This window comes from Brassica oleracea, chromosome C4 (assembly GCF_000695525.1).
Source record: "Brassica oleracea var. oleracea cultivar TO1000 chromosome C4, BOL, whole genome shotgun sequence".
Classification (NCBI taxonomy): Eukaryota; Viridiplantae; Streptophyta; class Magnoliopsida; order Brassicales; family Brassicaceae; genus Brassica; species Brassica oleracea.
Window position 1 is genome coordinate 4823881 of NC_027751.1, and position 17989 is coordinate 4841869.

The 17989-nt window shown below is 34.7% G+C and overlaps 2 protein-coding genes and 1 non-coding gene across 3 annotated transcripts; all 3 read left to right on the forward strand.

The window, feature by feature from the left end:
- The first annotated feature begins 5549 nt into the window (after positions 1–5549).
- LOC106339771 (dolichyl-phosphate beta-glucosyltransferase-like) lies at positions 5550–7974 on the forward strand. Its single transcript, XM_013778641.1, has 10 exons — positions 5550–5705; positions 5795–5846; positions 6278–6384; positions 6558–6603; positions 6852–6986; positions 7103–7192; positions 7271–7402; positions 7493–7576; positions 7643–7707; positions 7775–7974. Exons 1-10 carry the CDS (start codon positions 5602–5604, stop codon positions 7962–7964), a joined length of 1005 nt encoding a protein of 334 aa, XP_013634095.1. The 5' UTR covers positions 5550–5601; the 3' UTR covers positions 7965–7974.
- Positions 7975–8416: 442 nt separating this feature from the next.
- Positions 8417–8488, forward strand: TRNAC-GCA. Its single transcript has one exon. It is a non-coding gene; the product is annotated as a tRNA-Cys (tRNA).
- A 2903-nt stretch (positions 8489–11391) lies between these two features.
- On the forward strand, positions 11392–12706 carry LOC106339909. Its single transcript, XM_013778778.1, has 2 exons — positions 11392–12364; positions 12397–12706. The coding sequence occupies exon 1, from the start codon at positions 11647–11649 to the stop codon at positions 12352–12354; it is 708 nt and encodes a 235-aa protein (XP_013634232.1). The 5' UTR covers positions 11392–11646; the 3' UTR covers positions 12355–12364; positions 12397–12706.
- The last annotated feature ends 5283 nt before the right edge of the window (positions 12707–17989 follow it).

A 17989-nucleotide genomic window follows, 5' to 3' on the forward strand; every position in this document is an offset into this window, starting at 1 on the left:
TATATAGCTGAGAGAGAGAAGAAGATCATCATCATCACGAGAAGTAGAGTGAAAACGACGAGCTAGAATCAGAGAGAGAGAGAGAGTAACAAAAAGATCAAGAGCTTGTAGCGGTTTGCATAAGACTCTTGATTTCATCTTTCTTGTACGATCCCTTGGAGTGATTGAGTAAAATCGTTTGCTTGTGCCGTCAAGCACCCAGATGTAGAGATCTCACATTGAGACTCGAACTCGGCAAACAATCTGTGTGTGTTTGTTTCTTCTGTTTCCTTTATCGTTCTTGGTTGCAAACGAGTGCGTGAGAGGTGTGAGATCAAACACTAAGAGAGTAGATCAAAGTTAGGATTCGTTAGACTAACAGATTGTGAAGCGGGAGTTGATTCATAAGAAGTGGTATCATAGCTAGGTTCCTTAGGATGAAGGAATCGATGGCGAAGGTCAAGATCGCTTGTTTCGACTGTCAAAGGGATTTCTCGATGTGGAAGAAACGCATGATGGCGCATCTCTCGATTCTTGGCCTCAAGGATGCTTTGATCGAAGCACTGGCGACTTCTGGATCTGAGTTAGAGTTGAAGAAAGGTGAGGCAGAATAAGACTTCATGGAGCAGATCAAGAAGCTCGAAATAGAGAAGTCAGAGAGGGCGGAGAAGGCAGTGAACATGATTATCCTGAATCTTGGTGATCATGTACTGCAGAAGCTAGAAGATTATACAACGGCGGCGACGATCTGGTCAGCACTTGAAAGGTTGTATAATTCCAAAACTCTTCCCAATAAAATTCATTTACAGCATAAGTTCTATACGTTTAAGATGATAGAATCTAAATCTATAGATGAGAATATAGATGATTTCTTGAAGTTAGTTTCTGGGTTAAGCAGTGTAAATGTTTCCGTTTCAGAGGAGGTTCAAGCAATACTGCTGTTGAGCTCACTACCACCTCAGTACAACCAGCTGAAGGAAACATTGAAGTATGGAAGAGAGACGTTGACAATTGAAGATGTCACAAACGCTACAAAGTCAAAGGAGATAGAGCTGAAGGATGTGAAAGAAGCATCAACGTCGCAACGCTCTGGTGATGCATACATCACGCGAGGAAGACCTGATAGGCGAGACGACTACAGGGGAAGTAACTCAAAAAAATCCAGATCACGGTCAAGATCGAAACTGACGTGCTGGTAGTGCAAGAAAGAAAGACACGTCAAGAAGGACTGCTTTGCCAGGAAGAAAAGAATGGAGTCTGAAGATAATGGTGAAGCAGCTGTGATGGTTGATAAGCTACATGAAGTAGATGCTTTGACCAAGATCCAAGGAAAAGATGGATCATAGACTCCGGGTGTTCCAATCACATGACGTCCAGGCGCGAGTGGTTCACGGAGTTCTCGGAGGCAGCATGAGGGAAAGTTCTGCTTGCTGACGATAGAGCTGTCACAGTACAAGGAATCAGAATAATCAGAATTAATGCCACGGGAGGCACAGTCAAGCCCCTCATAAACGTCAGGTATGTTCCTAATCTCAAAAGGAACTTGATTTCTGTGAGCTCACTTGATCTGCATGGCTTTAAGCAAGAAGGTGGAGCTGGAAAGACTTCGTTCTATAAGAATGGGAAGTTGGCTCTGTAAGGTATCCTGTGTGGTAGCCTGTATTTTCTGGATGGCGAAACAGTAAAGGCTACAGCACTTACAACAATATCGAAGGATGACACGGCTCTGTGGCATAGCAGACTGGCATACACAAGCGTCAAAAACCTAAAGCTGCTAGCAGAAAAGGGAGTTCTCGACAAGAAGAGAATCAATGATTTGGAGTTCTGCGAGAATTGTGTCATGTAAAAGAACAAACGCCTTAGCTTCAGTGTAGGTAAACACAAAAGTGAAGAGGTGTTGAGGTATGTACATTCTGACCTTTGGGGATGTCCCAATGTGCAAAAGTCTCTAGCTAGAAAATAGTACTTCATGTCCATCATAGATGATTACTCTAGGAAGCTTTGGGTTTACTTTCTAGCTACTAAGGATGAGGCTTTCTTGAAATTCTGTGAGTGGAAAAAATTGGTAGAGAATCAGGTAGATAAAAAGGTTAGATGTCTTAGGACTGACAATGGCTTAGAATTTTGTAATATTGCGTTTGATGAGTTTTTTAAGCAGCAGGGTATAGAGAGACACATGACGTGCGCGTACACTCCCCAGCAGAATGGAGTTGAAGAGCACATGAATCTTACGGTGATGGAGAAGGTCAGATGCTTGCTGAATGAATCTGGACTGGAAGAAAGGTTCTGGGCTGAAGTAGTCGCTACTGCAGTATACATCATCAACCGCACTCCTTCATCTGCAAATGACTACAACATTCCTGAAGAGGTGTGGCTGGGCAAGACACCGGGTTACCGACATCTGAGAAGGTTTGGGTGCTTCGTGTACGTGCATATCGATCAAGGGAAACTCAAGCCAAGAGTGTTGAAAGAAGTGTTCATTGGGTACCCTACTGGAGTGAAGGGGTATCGTGTGTGGCTACTTAAAGATCGAAAGTGCATTATTAGTCGCAATGCAGTGTTCAGAGAGGATTTGGTGTACAAAGATCTACAAAAAGACAAAGGAGTGGAGTCAAAGCAGGAAGCGTCAGGAGGCTCAGACGAGACCATGAACATAGTTGAGATATGAGAAAGTTCAGAGTCTGCAGAAGAGATTCAGGCTGAAGGTGAAGCTTCGGAACCTATACAGGAGGAAGAACATCAAGTTACTAGAAAAGTGGAAGATCTAAGAAACTATCAGCTTGCGAGAGATCGAACACGCATGGAGATAGTGAAGCCAACAAGATTTACTGAGGACTCTGAGTTAGCGATTGCATTATTGGCTGCTGAGATTATTGAGTCAGAAGAGCCAAATAATTACGAAGAATCTATAAGCAGTAGAGATTGGAAGAAATGGAGTGCATAAATGGATGATGAGATGATGTCATTAAAGAAGAACAAGACGTGGTATCTCACTGATTTGCCAGAAGACAAGAAAACTATTGGGTGCAGATGGCTGTACAAGCTGAAGCCGAGAATATCTGGGGTTGAGGAGCCAAGATACAAGTCAAGGCCGGTAGCAAAAGGCTTCTTAGAAGGAAGGAGTTGACTACCAAGAGATATTCTCATCGGTGGTGAAGCACGTATCAATTCGAGTTATGCTGTCTATAGTGGTGGATCAAGATTTAGAGCTGGAGCAGCTCGATGTAAAGACGGCGTTTCTACCCGTCACTATAGATGAAGAGATATATATGGACCAGCCTGAGGGATACATTGAAAGAGGACAAGAAGGCAAGGTGTGCAAGCTGGTGAAGTCGCTCTAGAGATTAAAACAAGCACCGCGTCAGTGGAACAAATGCTTTGATCAGTTCATGATCAAGAATGGTATCGTGAAGAGCGAATTTGATCTATGTGTATACATGAAGAAACTGAAAGACGGTGATTACGTCTACTTGTTACTCTATGTCGATGACATGCTGCTGGTGGCAAGGGAAATGACAGAGATAAAGAAGGTTAAGGAGATGTTAGCCAAAGAGTTCGATATGAAGGATCTAGGGTCTGCCAAGAGGATTATAGGAATGAATATAGAGAGGGACAGAGCATGTGGCGTACTGAAACTGTCTCAGTCGAGTTATCTGAAGAAAGTTCTTCAAGATTTCAGAATGGGTGAAGCTAAGTCTGTGTCAACGCCTATTGGAGCTCAGTTCAAGTTGATAGCGCTTAAGGAAGGAGAACAAGGATTTTCAGGTTCAGATGATGAAGTACTGTACGCCAATGCAGTTGGGAGTATAATGTATGCGATGATAAGTACAAGACCTGATCTTGCGTTTGGTGTGGGCCTTGTAAGCCGATTTATGAGCAATCCAAGTCATGAGCATTGGTCAGCAGTGCAGTGAATTCTAAGATATTTGGTGAAAACTCAAGACTTGGGTTTGGTGTTCACGAAGAGTACAGAGAAGTTCGTTGTTGAGAGTTTTTCAGATTCAGACTTTGGAGGTGATCTTGATCGCAGAAGGTCTACAACCGGTTTTGTTTTCAGAGTTTGAGGCACAGTTAGCTGGAAGTCAAGACTTCAACAGGTCGTGGCTCTATCAACGACAGAAGCAGAATACATCTCATTGGTGGAAGCTATCAAGGAGGGTATGTGGTTGAGAGGTCTGACAGAGGAATTGGGGTATGATCAGTCACAAAGTTGTGATTGGGTGGGACTCACAAAGCGCCATATGTTTGGCTAAGAATAATTCCACGACAGGACGAAGCATGTAGCGGTTTCGAAGCATGTAGCGTTGAAGATGAATTTTGTGAGAGACATGATAGAAGCTGGAGAAGTGGTGATTCAGAAAGTTCACACGTCCAAGAATCCAGTGAACATGTTGACGAAGGTGATTCCAAGCAACAAGTTTGATCAAGCACTTGTTGATCTCAGAGTAGCTAAGTGCTAAATTCACAGCTATGCTTGACGGTATAAGAGATGGACGTTTGTTGTTGATGTCAAGGTGGAGATTGTTGAGATTGTAACATTCAACAACGGTTAGAGTAGTGAACTGGGCTGGTTCATTAACTCTTGGTACAAGATTAGAGAAGGCGATAACCGGGTGGCTATTGGAGTGAGCTCACTCCGATGTACCGGTCTCCTCTATATAGCTGAGAGAGAGAGAAGAAGTTCATCATCATCACGAGAAGTACAGTGAAAACGACGAGTTAAAATCAGAGAGAGAGTAACAAAAAGATCAAGAGCTTGTAGCAGTGTGCATAAGACTCTTGATTTCATCTTTATTGTACGATCCCTTGGAGTGATTGAGTAAAGTCGTTTGCTTGTGCCGTCAAGCACCCAGATGTAGAGATCTTACAATGAGACTCGAACTCGGCAAACAATATGTGTGTGTTTGTTTTTTCTGTTTCCTTTATTGTTCTTGGTTGCAAACGAGTGCGTGAGAGGTGTGAGATCAAACACTAAGAAAGTAGATCAAAGTTAGGATTCGTTAGACTAACAGATTGTGAAGCGGGAGTCGATTCGTAAGAGTTATAAATAACAAGTAGAATGAGTCTCATTTTTTAACATCTCAATTATTAATTTTTTTTTTGTCGGGAAAATTTCATAATAAACCATTATTGAAAAAATTACAAGATTTTACAGAATCATGAGAACAAAGAACAAACTCCATTCTGTATTACAAGTTACTAAACGTCTAGTTAAAGTACCAGCACAAGAATATTACATTTGTGTTATTGCTAAAGTTTAACACTATAACAGTATATAATTCGAATTCAACACAAAAGAAAATCAAAGGCTTATAACTTATGAAACTTATCGTAAATTTGTAGTTTTTTTTTCTGAATTTGCATACTACTAATAAATAGACCACAAAACGCTTTTAGCTGGTAACAAAATCAAAACGTTTTAAAAGATTTTGATCTTGATTTCCATCTAATGATGATCCCATTATTTAAAGAAGAAGAAAACCGTTCAAGTTCAATATCGGTTTAGTATCCGGTTTGTGAAAATGAATGCTTGAAGAAGAACCGAGAAAAACCGGACCTAAATGGTTCAATCACAAAGTCAAATCCTTGAGCAAAGGAGATCTAGATTCTGGGGAGCATCAAATGGAATTTCTGTTAACAGTCGTGGAACTGGGCGTCACGCTGATACTGATCGTCTTCTCCGTCGTCGTTTTAGAAGCTTGGAGAAGGAGACACAGTAGTAACGTGTGCGTTCTTACTCGAATTTTCCGATTTGCTTCTTTCTCAGCTTCTATCGCTGTGTCTTGATCTTTCTTACATTGGGTTTTTTTCTCAGTTCTGTCGAGAGCGTGACAACTATACTCGAGGATCCGACATCCTTAAAACAAGTACTGTCTGAATCCAATATTATATTTTCCGGGATTTGCTGTTAGTGTGTTTACAGTTAATGGAACTGAGAAAAGGTCTTTCCTTTGAATCCTATTGGCCTATAGAACGTTAGAGGAGAGTTTATCTAACATTCAGCTGTATCAATTGGTTCTTATTTTCTGTTTGGTAAAGAAGCTTGAAAAGTTGAATGTTATAAATAATGCTAGATTAAGCTGGTTTGGTTGTGAGAACAATTGATAAGTGGTTTGATGTATGGTCTCGTCCAGACATTTGACACTCTTAGGCTAGTTGGCAATGAGGAAGATTAGAGTTTCACTTATGCTTTGTCTTGTCAATAATAATTAGTTTGACACGCTCTATATCATCTGAGGAGGAATCCGTTTTTAGCTATTTTTTCTCTGACACTGCTTTTTCAAAATTTTATCATCAGGTTCGATGCCCTCACATATCAGACCCTGCGGAGATGTATTTGTCTTTAATTGTCCCGGCGTTTAATGAAGAGCAGAGACTTCCTGCAGCTCTACAGGAAATTATGGAGTAAGTTAAAACAATACCTTCACTTTTTTTTAGAAACTCCCTTTCTTCAATTAAATTATGTTTCTACTTCAATTCCGTAGAAGTGTGCTTCTTCTTATTTGCAAAACAGCAGTAGTAGTCATATTTAAACACACTATATATAGCCACAATTGTAATTATCTTATGATTTGCAGTTACCTTCAAGGTCGTGCATCACGGGATAAGAGTTTTTCTTATGAGGTAAACAGTTTTTTTTTTTAATTCTTCTGGTCTATCTCTTTTCAGTTCAGTAAGGTTGATGTATACCTTAGATATGGCCTTTTGTTATGGTGAATATGAATGAGTCCAAAAGCTCTATTTAAAATATAAAAAAATTATCACAACTTACTTGTAGTCTATCAATATCATACATTCATACTGCCTACTGAGTCATCATTTTTTCCCCTTAAAATTCTATATGAATGAGTGGAGTACCTTTCTCTTTCTAGGTGGTGATTGTTGACGATGGAAGCGTTGACGGAACAAAAAGAGTAGCTTTTGATTTCGTTAGAAAGTACACACTTGACAACATAAGGCTTATACCCCTCGGAAAAAATCAAGGGAAAGGAGAAGCTATTAGAAAAGTGAGTCCAAACTCCTAATAGCATGCACCTCTGTTTATTTATTCTCTCTCTGTGACTGAATAAAAAAAAAAAAATTAATGGGAGCTTTCTACTTTTTTCTTGAAAGCTTTGAATAGGGAATGATGCATTCTCGTGGTGAGTTACTTCTCATGTTGGATGCTGATGGAGCAACTAAAGTAACTGACCTAGAAAAACTCGAAAACCAGGTTTTGCCTATTGAAAAATTCCAGACAGTCTAGAAAACTTTGTTTGCATTTTTCGTGATATCATGTGAACCTCTTCAGATCCTTGCAGTAGCTAGAGAAGAAAACTCAATCAGAGATCCAACATCAAAGCTTGTGGATTTTAGGATAGGTGATGTGCAAGTGTCTGCATTTGGTTCTCGTGCTCATCTCGAGGAGAAAGCTATTGCTACAGTTAAGTTTTTGCAAACATACACATATGCTTTTACATATATACATGTAATAAATGTTCTTGGATTTTGGATGTATTTGCTCAATTTTCAGAGGAAATGGTATCGCAACTTCTTGATGAAAGGTTTCCATCTTGTGGTTCTGTTGGCTGCTGGTTCTGGAATAAGGGATACACAGGTAACGTTTTGTCTAAATCTTATGTAATATTGCTTTTGTTTCACTGAGACATGTGTCTTTTTACAGTGTGGTTTCAAGATGTTTACTAGAGCTGCTGCTAGAAGACTCTTCACAAACATCCATCTGAAAAGGTATTGTATAGTGAAATCGATGATGATAGAAGCAAGTATGCTATTTGGAAACTGACTCTGTGTGCAGGTGGTGTTTTGATGTGGAGTTGGTGTTCCTGTGCAAGCGTTTTAATATTCCAATGCTGGAGATCTCTGTGAAGTGGTCTGAGATTCCGGGGTCTAAAGTGAGTATGTTGAGCATTCCCAACATGCTTTGGGAGCTTGCTTTGATGTCTGTGGGATACAGAACTGGCATGTGGAAGATCCATCAAGCATGAGAAGGACACATACATAAAAAGAACAGAGAGGGTAGAGTTTTTTCATGTATCTAATCAAGCAAGGAAAGGCTATAGAAAGTTGGTTGGGTCTTTTCTTTCAATAGATGTAAACAATAAGCTTAACGAGATTTATAGAAAAACTACTACAGCTCTAGCTTTTTAGTGATAACACTTTCAAACATCCTCTTCATGCCATGCGTCAAATCTTCTCTTACCTTAAGTCATAAATCTCTTATAGCTAAGAAATTCAACGTATAAATTGTATCTTTGTCGACTGTGAAATACCTACCAGTTGCCTACACTACCCTTCTCAGTATGCTCTGGAAATAATGTAAGAACCTCCGATGTCTTCTTCAAGTTCACGGCAACTTGATCGACCAGACATATTAAACTTGTACGTATGTTTTTTGTGAACCATGTTATATAATTTAAGACCCAATATTAAAAGTCAAGGGTCCATAGCTCAGTGGTAGAGCAATTGACTGCAGATCAATAGGTCACCGGTTCGAACCCGGTTGGGCCCTTTTTTTTTTTGTTTATTTATATTTTGTTTACTAATGGGCTTCGTGATCAATATGGACCGACGAATGTAAAGATGAAGCAGATGACTTTATGGATTTTTAAATATTCAATCAACTCTTTTATAATAAAGGACTTCTCTATATATATTAACGCCAGCAAAAATATTGTAACACTGTTACAAAAATATATATATGTATATATATTGTAACACACTTCGTGGCACTCTGTGATTGAGATACGTAAATGTCTACTTAACATCTATCTCACACATGTTTTTTTCAAAATACCAAAAGGTTCAAAACCACATTATATCTAGTTTCGTTTCGGTGATCACTCGAAATAACGAGATCTGGCGATGAAATAGTGTAGGATTACACATATTGTTTCTAACGTATAGGTGTAGGAACATATTGTTCCTACACGTATGTTGCGGTTTAAACCTGGCACGGGCCCTGTCAATGCTCGCATACTCAAGACAAGTCGATGGTTCGGTCCACCATTGCAAAGTCAAAGTGTGTGCAATTGTTGGTCAATCCTTTTTTTTTGTTTCACACATTTTCCAAATCTTTACGACGCGATTCAGCTAAACTCTACAAAAGCAATCAACCACCCCTGAAACTCCAAATCACAACCTCTTATTTTGAGCCTTCATCTAAGCCAAAAACTCACGGTTGAGTAGCATAACGTTCAAGTCTCATTTCTTTCACCAACCCATAAGTGTCTTTGTGACTATCCACTATCGGATCTCTCTCACGGAGGCTAGCCAACAAAGAAAACTCACGCCTCTCATCCAAAAGAAACCTATAAACTTTCCACTGTCGATCTAAAGTTGAATGTCTCCCAATCTCATCAGCCTACAAGAAAACACCATTCCAATCTTTAACAACCACAAAAGAATAAACCTTAGAAATAATAACACTGTATATATACTTACTGAGAAAATGCAGATTCCTAGTGACTTCAACGCGATTGTGACATCATAGAAAACTCGGAGGGTATTATCGAAGAGTTTAAAGTTTAACAAGTTGTACTTGTGTAGCAGCTTGTAAGACGGTCCGCAGATCGTAAGGTAGATATTTCTTTCTTTGTGTCGGCTCGCGAATACATTAACAAACACGTATTGTGTGATTCATAATATTAAATACCCATGCTGATAAGTGTTGTTTTTTATTTTATTAATAAAACATGTGGTGGTGGGAACTAACTAGTTGTATTTTTAATTCATTAACTTGTGTTTTAAACCTTTCCCAGTTCAGTCTATTGTTTGTCACCCTAGTATAACATGGAAAAATAATTTCCCAAAAACAGATGAAGTTTCTTCTTGTGGAAGAAGATTGAAGATATAACTACTATGAGCTTAAGCGTAGAAACGAGTGGTCAAAAGGATATGAGCGAATGTTTTGGAAACAAGTGATATCTATTACTTGTGTGCAGACTGCAGTGAAAGGATATGAGTTTACCCAACTGAAGAGCGTTGATACATAATTGACCCCAGACGTGGTTAGACATCTCAAATCATCCAAATACCTATTCAAATGCACTGAAAATCATACTTGCACTTATGAGACTAGCCGACAAGGCTTGCAAAATGCTGGATGGTCTGTTCTGACATGGGAGGAAGCAAATCAAAGTATATAATTAATATAACGCTTTTCCATGCATTATAGAATGGAAATAAAGAAATTTTCCAAAGTTCAAGAATTCAAGAGAATAAAGAGATTCAAAGAAACCAAGTGGTAAATGACAAAAAGAATCAAACTAAAAATGGGACATCAATATCAATGCTACGTAAAATGTGTGATTGGTCGATGAAATAGGCTGCATAACTGTTGATGCACATCAGCACATCATGAAAATTATTGAAGTGGAATCACTGACACTCAGATTTGGTGATTCTCTGACTTTAGCCAATCTGATAGTATCAATCAGCGAATGAAGAAGTGCAAAACAAGCAAATCTCACTCTCTACTTCCACATCTTTGATTTTTGTACATCCCCTTTTTGCTCACATATTATACCTAAACTGCATATCAGCATGTGCGCCACATGGGCTAAGGGCCTTTATGTGCTATCCATATTTGATGTTTTCGCAAGGGGAAACTATGTGAAGGTAAATACAAACTCGTTCTTTTTATAAACAAATAATTAAACTGTATATTATTTTATTTTTTGAAACACAATTAAACTATATATTATAAATCCGAAAATTTCTATAGAAAAGGAATGGTCAGCCGTGGCTTTCGTTAAAGGGTCAAATTTCGTAATCATTTTAGGTTTTTTATTGCTTGTAAAAAGATGTTATATATATAGCGAAGTTTCCTTTAACCAATAAAAAGCTATATAGAGAAGTTTCACTTTCACACTTCACTATAGGCATGGGCGTTCGGTGGTCCATTCTGTTTCGGTCCAGGTGATTCGGATTTTCGGATTTTCGGTCTTATGCTCATAAGTACCATTCGGTTTTTACTAATTATCAGATCGATTTCTGTTCGGTTCCTTCCGGGTTCGGTTCGGATCGGATTTAACCAATGTTTAAAATCGTACAAAAATATTTTTTTTTTAAAACCTCAAAAATTGACCAATTTTTTTAAAAAATATTTAAATTATTTACAAATCTAATTAAAATTAGTTAAACTATCTAAATTAACTAAAAATTATTCAAAATAACAAATAAAACTAACCACAAAAATATTTTGAATACTCTAAAATATCTACATCACCTTAATATATATAAAAACATCAACATATTTAACTAATTTCGGATATTTGCGGATCCTAATTCGGATTTCGGTTCGGTTCGGGTTATAACCAAAGTCCAAAGTAGTAAGCTCATAAGTCCCATTCGAATATTTTTGTAAAACAGTTCGGATTCGGTTTCGATTTTTCTGGTTCGGGTTAAGGTCGGTACTTCGGGTTGAGTTAAAAACGCCTAGGCCTACTTCACTATGTAACACTCATTTTTGGAATTTCTTTATTTTTTTACTTAAATCTGGTTTTTCTCTACAAAAACCTTTATTTCTCAGAATCACAAACAACCTTCATAGATTCCTTCTGCATTTCACATTTATTTTCTTTTTTAAGTATTTGATTTGTCATAAAGGCATTTTCATTTTGATTAAATGATGAACAAGAGATGTGAATCTTATCTTGAGGAAGAAACATGAGATCTTTGAGCAGTGTTGGACTTGCTCTAAGCATAGTCTTTGGTTGTTTGCTACTAGCTCTTCTCGCTGAGCTCTACTACCTGCTCTGGTGCAAGAAAAGGAGGTCGACAACGACTAGACCTGATATCCAAAATGACTATTCTACCCCTGCAACAAGAGAGCTTCTCTTCATCCTCTGTTGCAGCACCAACCCTTCTTCTTCCTCGTCTCCTCCTTCGTTCTCTAGCCCTAAACCCATTGGAACTCAACAGCAATGTCTTCTTCCTCATGAAGGCGACGAAGGTGGGTTTGGGAACGTGGTGGGTCCAGGGCTAGTGCCGAGGTTCCTGTTCACTATCGTGGAAGAAACAGTGGAGGAAATGGAATCCGAAGATGGTGTTTTCACAAAAGGAAAGAGTTTGAATGATTTGTTTCTAAATATGGAAAGTGGTTCAACTCCTCCGTTTCTCACTCCTCGTGCTTCTCCTTCGCTGTTCACGCCTCCTTTCACTCCGTTAACGGAGTCTTGTAATGGAAGAAAAGAAGAGGTCTTCTTCGAGTCATCGACTGATGCTGAGTTTAACAGGCTAGTGAGGTCATCACCACATTCACCAGCATCATCTTCATCGCCATTGCCGAGATTCAAGTTCTTGAGAGACGCAGAGGAGAAGCTTTACAAGAGGAAAGTGACCGAGATTTCAGAAGAAGCTGAGGAAGTCAGCTAGGGTTAAATTGGTAAAAACAGGACAAAAAAAAAAAAAAAATTGGTAAAAACAGAGTTTTAAGAGCCAGATTGTTGAAGATGAGGTTTTTCATCAAGAACATGACAAAAGGTGGTCCAAGAACTTAAAAGAGTTTCAAATCTTTATACAATTGAAATTTTTGCTAATTTTTTTCTTTGGATTTTAATTGTCTTGGTAAATTTGATTTTAGCGTTTTGGCTGCTATGCTTACCTTGTCATCAGCATTCTTTGGTCTGAATTATTTTGGCTCGTCGTTGGATTAAGCCAGTTTTGTAAATTTTCAGTGGATTAATAATTTGTTTAGCCAATAGTTTGTGTGATTATTAAATCATGATTTTAGATAAAGTATAAATAACAGGCCTTGGATTCGTTTTTGTTACTTTTCTTTTCCTGCTTCAACACTGTTGTGGTTGACATTTAAAGATGCACGTACCCAGCAGTTTAACTTTAACTTAACTTTTTAAAAGGCATTAGCTCTGAAATATTCTTGCTCGGATTAAGCCGGTTTTGTAAATTTTCAGTGGATAAATAATTTGTTTAGCCAATAGTTTGTTGGATTATTCAGTCATGGTTTTTGACAAAGACTGAAAACAGGCATTGGATTTGTTTTTGTTATTTTTTTTATTTTCGTCAAGACTGTTGTAGTTGACATCTAAAGATGCACGTACTCAGCAGTTTAAACTTTAACTTAACTTTTTAAAAGGCATTAGCTCTGAACGAATGTTAATATATTATGCGGATATTGAGTTAGAGAACACGTGAACGTGAAAGAGAAGAAAGATATGAATTGTTAATTGATTATTATCATTCGCTTAGAAACGCGACATTGATAATATATTGTTTTTTACGGTCTTGAAACTTTGAACATGGACCGATAAATTGGAATAATACGATAAATGAATAAAGACAAGACTCGTTAGAGGCCAAGTGGGGAATCTCTTTCCCCTTTTGTCTCAATCTCTTCAGTTTATGTCTGATACTTCCAAGTGGCCTCAACAACACTTGAATTGTCAAATTACCTCTTCTAATGATTCTGCATTCCAGATTATGAAAATATAAAGCAATACATACACAACATTTCCCTTTTTATTTTCTTTTCACAATGTTAACACATTAATCAATAATTTGATATTTTAGCAAGGAACCAACTGCTGAAAAGAGTGATTAGGCGCTTATGAAATTTTAAACAATGATTTATAAATTTCATAGAATGATAACACGATTTTTAACATGAATAAAATCATAAAATACATGACACTGGAATTTTTAGATTTCGTTTCGATTTCTAAATTCATTAAAAATAAAATACACAAACCAACAATTCTTACTAAATAAAAGTCACAGTTGGTTGATAAAAAGAATGTAAACTTTGAGGGGGAATCAGATTCACAAGGATGTAAGAAGTGGTAACCCTAGCTCAGGGTACGTATTGGCCACTCCGCGTCTGCCAGTGACAGTTTGAAACATGTTACAAGTCAAAATTAGAGCTAAGATAAGGTTCACGGCAATAATAACAACTAGATTTTGATTTTTAAAAAATATGATACTATTTGTTTTTTATGTCACTATTTAAGGTTAGGTAAAAAACTCAAATTCGTAGAACCGAACCGATCTCAATCCGAAAAGCAGTACCAAATCCGAATCAAAATTGATTAAATATCCGAATTATTCAAAATTTTGGTATTTGAAGAACTGAAATATAATCCGATCTGAACCGATGTATTTTAGGTATCCAAAATAGATTTATATACTTATATATATTAATTATTTTTAGATTTAATATATATAAAACTTCCAGAATATATATGATACTCTTAAGTTTGTTTAAATACTTGAAAATATAAACAAATAATCAAACGCAAATATCTAAAATAGTTAAAATATACTCAAAACTCCAAAAAATACTTAAATAATTATTAATTCTCTATCCAAGTATTTAAACTAAACCAATTTATATGTTAAGTTAGGTACTGTGACATATGTTATTCAAATTTATATGTAATTTATTCTATTGTTTATAGATTTTTTAAAATTAAAGCATATAATAAATTTTAAATCTTTTAAAATAATTTAAATTGGTTATCCAAATCCTAACCGAATCCTCAAAGATCTGAACCGAACACGAAATCCCAAACAGACCCGAAAACGAATCTGAACGCTCACCCCTAATCACTATTATATATCCTATATTTGTCATCATAGGCTACAAAAATATGTGTTATCATATAATTAATCATATTTATATGTACCATCAAATAAGTAATATTATAATTAATAATATTTTATACGTACAACCATATAAATAATCACATATATTATATTTTTAAATTTCAATGTGAAATATAAAAACCATAATTTAAGTTGGTGTTTGAAATTGAATTTTGTATTATATTTTTCTTATATAATGGTTATTGGAAAATATGTTAGTAAATATTAAATTTTGAATATATGTATATTTTTAATGAAATTTTAGATAAATCAATTTTAAATTATTATTTTGATTTGAATATATATATCAAGTAACATAAGTCAGTCATTTTTTAATATAATGTAATAGACTTTTAATTTTTTTAATAACATAAGCCCATTAATTTTTTTTTCAAAACTTATTGCTATCCACGTTTCCAAATATCAATATATTTTTTAATTGCTACCTATGTGATCAAACGAAAGTTCAAAGTACTTCTAGTTTAATACTAACTAATAAGATAGATAGGTAATTATGATACCATAGTAACAAAAATAGGCCTGGGTAGTTAATAAAAATCATTTAAGCCTAATTTGATACGCAAACAGTTTTTTCCTGTAAAAGGATTAGTTCCTTAGGAATAGGTATGTGGAATATTTGTTTTAAATGTAATTGGAATTTTGGATTAAATCGACACATTTCCAAATCTTTATAGTATATAGAAAAGGAATATTACATGAATTAGGCAAGTGCAGATTTTTTTTTATTTTAATGATTGATATCGTATTAGTTAATGTGATTGCTTAAATATAGGAGTTGTTATTGAATATCATTGATTTTAGTATTATTCTTGCATTTACGTTATATATAAACCGGAAATATTTTAAAGCTTATGATACATGCATTGCGATGCATAGGATTATTCTCGGTTTTGTTTGGTAGTATTTTATAGAATATCGAGATCAAATTCCATCACAGAAACAAACTTTAGACAGAAACTTTTACAATTGATTGATTTATTGGTGGTTATTTAAACAATATTTAGATGAATCACATTACTAACATGAAAATCCTTAGAATCAAATACATTACACTATCATTTAAAAATGTGGATAATATTATGCTTATTTATTTTGGTTGACCCGATGAATTGGTTTATTTTATATGTAAACATGTTGGTTATATGTTACGATTAAAGATGTAATGAAAGTTGTAGGTCCAACTTAAACCAAGATCAAGTTTGGTAAGAAGAGGTTTAATTTTATTAAGGTAAACGAATTTGGATCAATTAGGAAAGTCGTTAAATGTCAAAAAGGATCAGTGACATTCTCTTGTAATTATTGAAGAAAACTCAGGATTAAATACTATTTGTACTCCTGTTTTAATAGTTTAGATGATACGTTAAACGTCGTCAACAATTACTATCCCGACACATAACAAGCAGCTTCAAACTTTAATTGAACTGTAAAGTTGCAGGGTAACTATCCACCTCCCAAATGAATCATTCTAATGCATACTGTAAATGCAATGATATTGGCATAAGACAACCAATAATTAACTTAGTGGATTCATGATTCCTATGAAGACAAAATATTTAACTAATACTCCCACAATGAAGCCCCCAATAAATTATCACATCTTTGATATAGATAAGATAATCACAAAAAATACAAACATTTTCACTTTTCCTTATGAAAACATCAACTTTACTGTATGTTTAAATTTTAAATAAATAAATTTATTATGATTATGAGTTTTTTATTTTATTTTTATTAAATTGACCAGTTACAATCACTTATGTTGTTTTACTTTGAACTAAACAACTCCAAAACAAAGTAATACACGATGTTTGCTAACCACTATAAGATGGATAAAAAAATATCATTATCTTTTAACATATTTTTATTTTCACATTTTTGAACATATTTTATTTATTAAGACCAGAAAATAAATTGTAAATTTATTTAAAAATAAAACATACGAACCGCACCAGAAAACCGCTAGTAGATAATAATAAATAAACAGAAAAGTTTTAAGCACCCTATAATGACAATACAAACTTCACTTAACGACCAAGAAACATTAGAACATATTTGAGGGAGAAGAATACCAAATAATAAATTAATACAAAAATTAATTAGTACTTACGAAAGTGTATGATGTTGTCATTGACTTGATTAATCTTATTTAACTTTCAAGTTTTTTTATTTCACTCTAATTCTTACTTCGGACTGAATTCGGTTTAAATTTTTAAACATGATTATTTTCTCTAGCACTAAGTACAAATATTAACCAAAATTTATGTGGGAAAACAAGTTCTTAATTTTCAGATAATCTCATATAACATATGCAAATGGAATCCTAAAACTTAACAAATGATTTATTATTTTTATGTTTTATACAAAATTAATACATCAAACAAAACCCGTACAACACACGGGTCCATATCTAGTTTTTCATAATTTTAGGTATTTTGCGTTTTCAATAATTTTGTTTTGATTATAGGGTATTGTTTATTTGTCACGTTCTTAATGATTTAATAGATAATTTTATTTTTGTCATATTTAAATAATTTTATGTAGCAATTTTAGTTTTGCTTATTTTTTATATTCTCCATGATTTTAGCTTCTTTACTTATTTATTATTTTTTAAAAGCTTATTTTTCATATTTCATGATTTAAGTTGAGTCCTTAGTCTCAATAGTTACTAGATCCTGACTCGCGCGCCAGCGCGGATATGAATTTACGGTTTTTGATTATTTAATTAACTAAATGATGTATTTGTAATATTTAATATATTATATTCATTAAGTAAATTACTTTTTTGGGGTCTTAAACCATTGATTTATGACGAATAGTCGTTATCATATAAACAAATTGAACATATGTACGTAATTAGAGAATTGTATATGATATATAAAAATAATGGTTATGAATGTAAAATATGAAGAAATATTATAGAATGACTTAGTATGGCATAAAAGATTGTAAATTATTTATACATATTTAAAGAAAATACAATAATTTTTTTAACTTATATGAAGAATTTAACATATAAAAATAACTGATTTATGTAAATAATTTTAGATGTTTTATTAATAATTAATTATTTATATTTTTTGTTTTGAGATAAAGATAAAAATTAAATGTCCATAACCCAATTATGTTAAAAGACCTTATTAAAAAAGCCCATGTGATTATTATTAAGGTAACTGAAAATGACAAACAATAAAATATGAAGTTTAAATTTATTTAAGCATATTTCATTAATGTAAGTGAAATCATTTAAGCATATTTCATTAATTTAACTGAAAAGATAAGTAATAAATTAGGTAGTTTTATTCGTTTTAGGATATTTCATAAATGCAACTGAAAAAGACAGACAAAAAAATATGGAGTTTAATTAATGAAGTAAGAACATTTTCAAATG